This window comes from Triticum dicoccoides, chromosome 2A, assembly GCF_002162155.2.
Source record: "Triticum dicoccoides isolate Atlit2015 ecotype Zavitan chromosome 2A, WEW_v2.0, whole genome shotgun sequence".
NCBI classification, from domain to species: domain Eukaryota; kingdom Viridiplantae; phylum Streptophyta; class Magnoliopsida; order Poales; family Poaceae; genus Triticum; species Triticum dicoccoides.
The window spans coordinates 5604765-5614622 of NC_041382.1; the positions used below are offsets into that span (position 1 = coordinate 5604765).

General features: G+C 51.8%; 1 protein-coding gene across 1 annotated transcript; it reads left to right on the forward strand.

Moving 5' to 3' along the window:
* Window positions 1–4803: 4803 nt before the first annotated feature.
* Window positions 4804–9168, forward strand: LOC119352696 (receptor-like protein kinase 2). Its single transcript, XM_037619272.1, has 2 exons — window positions 4804–8124; window positions 8382–9168. Exons 1-2 carry the CDS (start codon window positions 5166–5168, stop codon window positions 8924–8926), a joined length of 3504 nt encoding a protein of 1167 aa, XP_037475169.1. The 5' UTR covers window positions 4804–5165; the 3' UTR covers window positions 8927–9168.
* Window positions 9169–9858: the final 690 nt, after the last annotated feature.

The following is a 9858-nucleotide window of genomic DNA, read 5'->3' on the forward strand; positions in this document are numbered from 1 at the left end:
GCCCCGTTTTTTCTTTTTAAAATCAGTTTCTGTATTATTATGTTTTCCATTTTTAAAATGAACTGGGGTTTAGGGTATATGCCGCCCTTTTTTGCCGTTCATTGGGGAAAAGTGGTTTAGATAATTCTTCAGTTTTATAAGGTATTCCCTGCCCCCACCCACCCACTTGCCCACCTCCTACCAAAATTTTCTAACAGGAGAACAAAATTCATAATTTTAATTTTAGAAGGAGTTTCCCTTTCTATATTTCTTCATGGAGATGTGATGTTGTTTGACTCTTCCAGCCCAATCATAACGTCTTGAATGCGCACGAACAGAGAACAATCCATGCATGGACGGACAGATTGACCTCACACGATGTCTTGTCGCTGTCCCATGAGGAACATCTGGCCGTCCAATGGGGCCCCCATCCCAAGCTTTCTTTGTCCACAGGCCCATTAATTCCCCAAAACCTGGAACTAGCATGACATGGCCTAACCAATATCGATTGACACCCCAACAGACTCAAACTTTTTTGACCAAAAGTGGGTCATCTGGCCCCAAACTCCACTGTTAATTATCCTATCACTTGTGTTTCTATCAACAAGAATATGTTGCACGTATTCGAAAAAAAAAAGAGAATACATTGCACAACAGTTACAATGAGGAATTGACTCCATTACAAGTGAACCATGGAGAATTCTATCTTTTCATAATGTTTTTCATTGACAGCGTGCGCATTCGTCGCACCCCTCTATTTGTCGGAACAATGAGGAACTAACCCCATCTCAAGTCATCCTTGGCGCCTACCAATGCCTTCCTTGACACACCATGCCTCAAAAGAAACCCAGACATTTAAAATTATACAACACTTTGAGATTCGATGCCTTTCTTGGCTCACAATTTTTGACTAGCAGTGCAGCCTTACGTGGCTCCAATTTAAATAGGCACCCACACGGCTCAGGCCCCCAGATTGTTAGTATTCAACTGGTGTAGGGTTAGACAAAGAGAGTTAAGTGTAAACACTGTCAATGCAGCGAGGATTAGACGGGAATGGTTAGTTAATTTGGAGCAAGATAAGTACCATCAGCAGCTAACGTGGGTGAAAAGCTGCTGCTGAATTATACTATCCACACACACACTCACACCCCACCTTCATTGTGAACTGTAAACATTTGGTTTTAGCTTTGTGACGGTGTGCATTGCTTGTTCGATGCATATTTGCGGAAGCACCCTTGCTCACGCAAGAAATTACCATAAGTACATGGTGTAGCGCCACACAACACAAACGATTTGGAGCACGAAAAACTCTGTACATGTATAGCAGGTGTAACTTTGTTGAATCGCACTTATAGCAGAACTCTCACGCTGAAGGGCGCGTGTCGCGATGAAGAAATAGGTGATTGAATATGAAAGTAAATTGGGTACGAAGCTGCAAATGCGACATGCATCAGAGACTTGACATGATATGTTAGCTAGAGAGTGATCTCTTTTACCTCTTTGTTTGACTTGTGTAATTAACCCCTTTGCTCTCACACTATCACTGCGCGTAGATGCTCCATGTCGAGGGGCTTCACGTTCATCACCCACCCATGCATCCTAGCCTTACATTCTTTCCACAAGCACAAGATTTCTCTTACCAAACAGGATGGACAGTAACATGTAGTATGGCAGTAATAAAAAGTTACTGATCTCTCTCATAGCCGTGTAGCATCACTCGTTGGCGCCACGGACTGTTTCAGTACTATACTTAATTAATTAACTAACTAATCTTGTTTAGGCTGCCGCTGCGTGATCCAATGAATAACCCATGCCGGCATCCTGACATCTCCATGCCTTGCCTGCCAGTCCTGTGTTTTTATCTTAATCTAGGCTGGGAATCTACCGTGTCAAGTTGACAAGCGGGCTAAGTTGACACCGTGTATAGTGAAAATTGAGCATTATTCAGAATGGCAGATTGTCTTGTCATCCTCCTTAGAGAATTGCAATTCCATTTGATCCCACGGTGAAAACTATATAATTCAGTTTGTATGTGGTGTGTACTTTACTACTTTAACATTTTATTACTACGTGAGATATATATGGTTGAACGACTGAAATGTAGTAACAACTAATTAAAACCTTATATTTAACCTAGACATATCCATTTAACGGCAAGTTTGCACTTTGAAACTTTTTTGCTGACTTTTTTTCAGTTTTGGCTTGCCGGCTTGTAGATGTCACTCATGATTCATCGACTTTTTGCGCACATTGATGTATATAACCTAGAAACCATGTTTGCCGGTGTCGCCATGTTCACTACAGGCATGATGATTTAAGAAGAGGTTGTGTATGACATGCTCTACGCAATGGGCGTAGGAGGAGTAAATTGCAAAAAACCACCACAATCGGGGACCCTAATTCACAAAACCACCACCATTTAGTTATTTTTCTAAGAAAACTGTCACCATTGTGCTGATAGTTTTCAAAAAAAAATGTTGATCGAGTCATTTGCGCCATTTGAGTGGAAGCCTGATGGCTAGGGCCCACTGTCAGGCGCCACATGTCCAGGGCAAGACGGCGCCCGTGATGGACCGTTAGACGGTGTCGAGTAAAACCTAACCAGCCAGTCAAACCCAACCCATTCGACCATTCCCCACTCTCTTACGTACTTCTCTGCCGCTGACGCCCACGCCCCTGCTTCTGCCGCTCATCCTCATCGCGGGCAGCTGCAACCATTGTTTCTTGGAAGGACAACGAAACTAGCAGTGATGACTCGGTTTCCCCACTCTTCAACTCGTACGCGGATGAATCCTACCCGAGTTTCCCTCTGCAATGAGGGTTAGGTTTTCGATTTGAGGTTTGTTTTGACCGATTTGATTTGGGATTTGAGCATTTGCTCTATCTAAATTCTTGTAGATCCCACATACTATTGTTGACACAGAGTGGTGCGACATTATTGCCGGAGGACCGATGTGTAGTCACAAGGTGCCGGTGCACAAGTCTGTTGTGTTCCAAGGCATTAAATGTCAATGAAAATCAAGGAAATTTGTCTCTAGGTATTATGTATGGTGACTGGTAGGTTGTTTGTTATTTGTTGAACTATGTATTGTGAAGATTGTAGTGATCCTACCCGAACCTTACAATATTTATTAGGTTTGGAATTGTGATGTTGGTTGGAATGAATTATGTTGTTGTTATATTAATTATGATGCTGGTTGAAATGAAATGTGATGTTCTCAATTGAATTATGTTCACCATATGCACTGTGGTACACTATTTTTAACCCCTAGCCTCTCGGCAACCCTCGACGACAAAATAAACCCTATTGTCTAACCCCTAGCCTCTCGGCAACCCTCTATGACAAAATGAACACTATTGGTTAACCCCTAGCCTCTCGGCAACCCTCGATGACAAAATAAACACTATTGTTTAACACCTAGCCTCTCGGCGACCCTCAATGACAAAATAAATCCTATTTTTTAACCCCTAGCCTCTGGGTAACCCTCGACGACAAAATAAACCCTATTGGTTAACCCCTAGCCTCTCGGCAAACCTCGACGATAAAATAAACCCTATTGGTTAACCCCTAGTCTCTCGGCAACCCTTGACGACAAAATAAACCCTATTTGTTAACCCCTAGCCTCTTGGCAACCCTCGACGACAAAATAAACCCTATTTGTTAACCCCTAGCCTCTTGGCAACCCTTGACGACAAAATAAACCCTATTGGTTAACCCCTAGCCTCTCGAAAACCCTCGACGACAAAATAAACCTCAATAGGGTTTGGTTTGGCCGAATGGATTGGGTTTGACCGGCTGGTTAGGTTTTGCCTGAAGATGTCTAACGGCATGTCACAGGTGTCGTCTCGTTCTGGACACGTGGCGCCTGGCAGCGGGCCCCAGCCATCAGGTTTCCACTCAAACGGTGCAAATGATTCAATCAACGTTTTTTGAAAACTGTCAGAACAATGGTGGCAGTTTCTTGAAAAGAAACCATAATGATGGTGGTTTCGTGAATTAGGGTCCCAAATTGTGATGTTTTTTTTTTGCAATTTACACAAGATCCATGTTAATTTTCATCGGAGACCACTATTGCTGATTTCCCGTGAATAGATAAAAGCTTTGCAGATCATTGTATTGAAAGAGCAAGAGTTTGCCACGTCATAGTATGAAGAGAACTCATCTCATGTGCATTTTCTATGATTTAGTGCTACATTTTCCGTCCACTAAGACCCTGTTGGGAGTCACTCCAGCTCCTAAAAATACGAGGAGCTGCGGAGTATCTGTTTCCCAGCTTCGTGCCTTTTAACTCTAGCTCTGGGTGAGGAGTGGTGGCGTGATGGGACTCCGAACAGGGTCTAAGTTTGCCGGAAGAAAACTCTTTTTCGTGGGCATTTCCTGGGAACAGTATGGTTGCTCATATCCAAATTTAGAGTATTACAGCATAACAAGTCTATGCATACATTCTATAAATACATACATATAATATTAATGTAAATCCTTTTGGTGCGCAATTTCTGGGATTTTAGTGCTACCTTTTCCGTCATTTGAGCAGGCCGTTTTAGTTGGTACACTAATGATCTCCTCCCCCACAAGCCGCTCAAAAGCCACTATTATCAGTAGTCTGCATCACTCACTCACCAACTCAAAAAACCCTCAACCAACAGCAACATGAGTACATCACGGCCGCACCCGTGGGTGCATCAAGATTCGTGCTTACACCCCAGCTGCATGCCCTGCCTTGACGTACACTTGAGAGTTAGAGTAGGCCTAGAAGAAAAAGGCCACCAAGCTGAGCTAAATTAAGCTCCCATTGTCAGTGCTAGCACTGCATTTGGTTTTCTTAATCCCTCCCTTTCCCTCCCTCCGATGCACCCTCACACTCTGTTTCTCTCTCTACACTTTCAAACCACAGAGAGAGAGAGAGAGAGAGAGCACCAAACAAACAAAGCTTGGATGTTGAGAAGCCCAATGCATTGGAGCAAGAACCCTACCCTATTCATTCATTCATGGAGGACACAAGCAAACACCTTTGAGAGTTTTGAGGAAGAGAGAGGGTGTGTGTGAGAGAGAATCCTAGAGAGAGAGTGAGAGTGAGAGCTGCCTCAGTTCCATTGCCGTCTCCATAGAGATCGTCGTCGCGGTCCTCCATAGTGTGTCGTGCACGCAGTCGCACTGCCCCAAGCAAGGCCGAGCCCAGTTTTTGATGCCATTGTTGCCGCTGCTGCCGGCGACGACGGCAGCCCCGATGCGCCACCTCCACCTCATCCTCTTCCTCCCACTCTTACTCAACCTCCTCCTCTTCTCCTCCACCTCCACCACCACCGCCGCCACTTCCCCTAACCCAGAGGTCGCCTTCCTCTCCTCATGGCTCGCCGCGTCCCCCTCGCGCCCGCCGGACTGGGCCCCGGCCGCCGCGTCCCCGTGCAAGTGGTCGCACGTCGCCTGCGACGCCGCCGGCAGGGCGGTTGTTTCAGTGACTTTCCAGTCGGTCCACCTCGCCGTGCCGGCGCCGTCCGGCCTCTGCGCCGCGCTGCCGGGGCTCGTTAGCTTTGTTGTGTCGGATGCCAACCTGACCGGCGGCGTGCCGGAGGACCTCGCCCTGTGCCGCCGCCTCGCCACGCTTGACCTCAGCGGCAACTCCCTCACGGGCCCCGTCCCGGCGTCGCTCGGCAACCTGACGGCGCTCGAGTCGCTCGTGCTCAACACCAACCAGCTCTCCGGGCCCATCCCGGCCGAGCTCGGCGGGCTCGCGGCGTCGCTGAAGAACCTGCTGCTGTTCGACAACCGCCTCTCCGGCGAGCTCCCCGCGGAGCTCGGTGGGCTGCGGCGGCTCGAGTCTCTCCGCGCCGGTGGCAACCACGATCTCTCCGGCCCCATCCCCGACTCGTTTTCCAAGCTCTCCAACCTCGCCGTGCTCGGCCTCGCGGACACCAAGATCTCCGGCACGCTACCGCCGTCGATCGGCAACCTCAAGAGCCTCCAGACGCTGTCGATATACACCACCATGCTCTCCGGCTCCATCCCGCCGGAGCTCGCGTTGTGCGCCAACCTCACCGACGTGTACCTCTACGAGAACGCGCTCTCCGGCGCGCTCCCGCCGGAGCTCGGCGCGCTCCAGAGCCTCCAGAAGCTGCTGCTGTGGCAGAACGCGCTCACCGGCCCCATCCCGGACAGCTTCGGCAACCTCACCTCTCTCGTCTCGCTCGACCTCTCCATCAACTCCATCTCCGGCGTCATCCCGGCGTCGCTCGGCCGGCTGCCGGCGCTGCAGGACCTGATGCTCAGTGACAACAACATCACCGGCACCATCCCAGTGCAGCTCGCCAACGCGACGGCGCTCGTGCAGCTGCAGCTCGACACCAACGAGATCTCCGGCCTCATCCCGCCGGAGCTCGGCCGGAGCCTGACCAACCTGCAGGTGCTGTTCGCGTGGCAGAACCGCCTCGAGGGCGCCATCCCGGCCACGCTCGCGTCCATGGCGAGCCTCCAGGCTCTCGACCTCTCGCACAACCGCTTCACCGGTGCCGTGCCGCCGGGGCTCTTCTTGCTGCGCAACCTCACCAAGCTGCTAATCTTGTCCAACGATATCTCCGGCGTGATACCGCCGGAGATCGGGAAGGCGGCGAGCCTCGTGCGGCTCAGGCTCGGCGGCAACCGCATCACCGGGGAGATTCCAGCGGCCGTGGGCGGGATGAAGAGCATCGTCTTCCTCGACCTCGGCAGCAACCGCCTCACGGGCACCGTGCCCGCCCAGCTCGGCGACTGCTCGCAGCTCCAGATGCTCGACCTCAGCAACAACACGCTCACTGGAGCCTTGCCAGATTCGCTCGCCGGCGTGCGCGGCCTGCAGGAGCTCGACGTCTCACACAACCAGCTTGCCGGCCCCGTGCCAGAATCCTTCGGAAGGCTGGCGGTGCTGAGCCGTCTCGTCCTCGCCGGCAACGCGCTGTCCGGGACGATACCGGCGGCGCTCGGGCGGTGCCGCGCGCTCGAGCTGCTCGACCTAAGCGACAACCGCCTCTCCGGCAGCATCCCCGACGAGCTCTGCAGCCTCGCCGGCCTCGACATCGCCCTTAACCTCAGCCGCAATGGCCTCACAGGCACGATCCCGGCGCGGATATCGCAGCTGAGCAAGCTGTCCGTGCTCGACCTGTCCTACAACGCGTTCGCCGGCAGCCTCACGCCGCTCGCGGGGCTAGACAACCTCGTCACCCTCAACGTGTCGCAGAACAACTTCTCCGGGTACCTCCCGGACACGAAGCTATTCCGGCAGCTCTCGGCGTCCAGCCTCTCCGGGAACTCGGGGCTGTGCACCAAAGGCGGCGACGTGTGCTTCGTTGGTGTGGACGCCGATGGCCGGCCGATGTCGGTGACCGCTAGCGACGATGCGCAGCGCGCGCACCGGCTCAAGCTCGCCATCGCGCTGCTGGTGACCGCGACGGTGGCGATGGTGCTCGGGATGATCGGCATACTCAGAGCGCGCGGGGTGGGCGTCAAGGGCAATGGTGGTGGCGGGAGCAGCGACTCGGAGGCCGGTGGCGGGGAGCTGGGGTGGCCCTGGCAGTTCACGCCGTTCCAGAAGGTGAGCTTCTCCGTGGAGCAGGTGGTGCGCAGCCTGGTCGACGCCAACATCATCGGCAAGGGCGTGTCCGGCGTGGTGTACCGCGTGAGCCTGGAATCCGGCGAGACCATCGCCGTGAAGAAGCTGTGGCCCGCCACGACGGCCGCGGCGGCCGCGTTCAAGGACGCCGGCCGGGACTCGTTCTCGGCGGAGGTGCGCACGCTGGGCTCCATCCGGCACAAGAACATCGTGCGCTTCCTCGGCTGCTGCTGGAACAAGAGCACGCGGCTGCTCATGTACGACTACATGGCCAACGGCAGCCTCGGCGCCGTGCTCCACGAGCGGGGCGGCGGTGGAGCACAGCTGGAGTGGGACGTCCGGTACCGGATCGTGCTCGGGTCGGCGCAGGGCCTCGCGTACCTGCACCACGGCTGCTCGCCGCCGATCGTCCACCGCGACATCAAGGCCAACAACATCCTCATCGGCCTTGACTTCGAGGCCTACATCGCCGACTTCGGCCTCGCCAAGCTCGTCGACGAAGGCGCCGACTTCGGCCGCTCCTCCAACACCGTCGCCGGCTCCTACGGCTACATCGCCCCCGGTATGTCAACCAACCTCCATTTCTGCATAATGCCGGTCCGATATGACTCTACTGTTACCAATATGTTGTTTTTTGTTTTCTTATGTTTGGTGTTTGATTGTGTGCATGTTATATATGCAGAGGTCGAATTATTTATCATGATTTGTTTCCGATTGATGCCACATTTTAAGTTAATAAAAAGGGCCTTTTATCGAAAAAATGATTGTCCAACACACCATCTATGAACAATCCTTCATTTTTTATCTTGTTGGATGCAGAGTACGGGTACATGCTGAAGATCACCGAGAAGAGCGACGTGTACAGCTACGGGGTGGTGGTGCTGGAGGTGCTGACCGGGAAGCAGCCGATCGACCCGACCATCCCGGACGGGCAGCACGTGGTGGACTGGGTGCGGCGGCACAAGGGCGGCGCCGGCGTGCTGGACCCGGCGCTGCAGGGGCGATCCGACACAGAGGTGGAGGAGATGTTGCAGGTCATGGGCGTGGCCCTGCTCTGCGTCAGCCCCGTCCCCGACGAGCGGCCAGCCATGAAGGACGTCGCGGCCATGCTCAAGGAGATCCGGCTCGAGCGCGAGGAGTACGCCAAGGTCGACGTCCTGCTCAAGGGCGGTGGCGGCGGCTGCGGGTCGCCGGCCAAGGATGCCACCTCGACAACAATGCCATTGGCGACGACAAAGGCCACCACATCGACGTCGAGCACGCCGCCGTGCCGGCAGGGCCCCAGGAGCAGCGCCTGCAACAGCAACAGCAGCAGCTTCTCCGCCGTCTACTCTTCATCGAAGGCCAAATCGCCATTCGATTGACTGATCGTAGGCGCCAAATTTCATTTTCGTTGTGGTGGTTTACTTGGCCGTGTAAATGGTTTTGGTTTGAATGGTGAGAGCACTTAATTAGTGTAAGTTGAGGACTTAGGAATTACTTTGAGGATGAAGAAGAGGACATTAGAACGAAAACTAAGGCTTTTTATTTGATGGTGCCTTCTGTGTTGAGCTAGTGTTGAATAAAGATCCCAAAGAATCATGGCAGCAAATGCCATGCCATGTCACGAAGGCAGGTGTTGTCCACGTTACTTCACTGGTGTTTGGCAGAAGATTAATGGCTTTAGCTAGCTGTGGCTACTTATATAAATTCCATGATCGACGGCCATAGATAAATTGGCGATTTGGCATAAATCTGTAAAATGCTTTCCAGAGTAGTTCCCCACATATTCCTTGCTAGGGTCATTGTTACTCCACCACATTGCATACATCTAGAAATGGAAGATACCAGGGAATCATCATCGTTGTAGCTAAGCTAGTAAGTGATTTGATGATGCCTTATGTGTTGAGCTAGTAGTGTTTAATGGAAGATCTCAAGGAGTCCTGGCAGCAAATGCCGTGTCATGTCAAATTCACTAAGTTTCTTCTGAGTAAACTGGAGACAACAAAGGGCTGCCAGACGGATTTCATAGGAACTAGAGTCTGTAGAACATTTTTTTGCGAATATTTAGGAGTTTTTCCCTACATAGTTTGTTTGATTTGCATGACTTTTTTTACGGGGTACGATCTAAGCCATTCGAATACTCATCAACTTGAAATAACCGACGGCACCTATCGCGTGGTTGATTCGTAGGACTAGAATCATGTCTTTGCACTCTATTTGGAAGAAAGTTTTCATTCGCTCAAATCTCATTCTACAATTCCTTGTTTTTTCATGTGTGGAATGCTGTTTGATTCAAGTTCATGTGGTTCCAAAC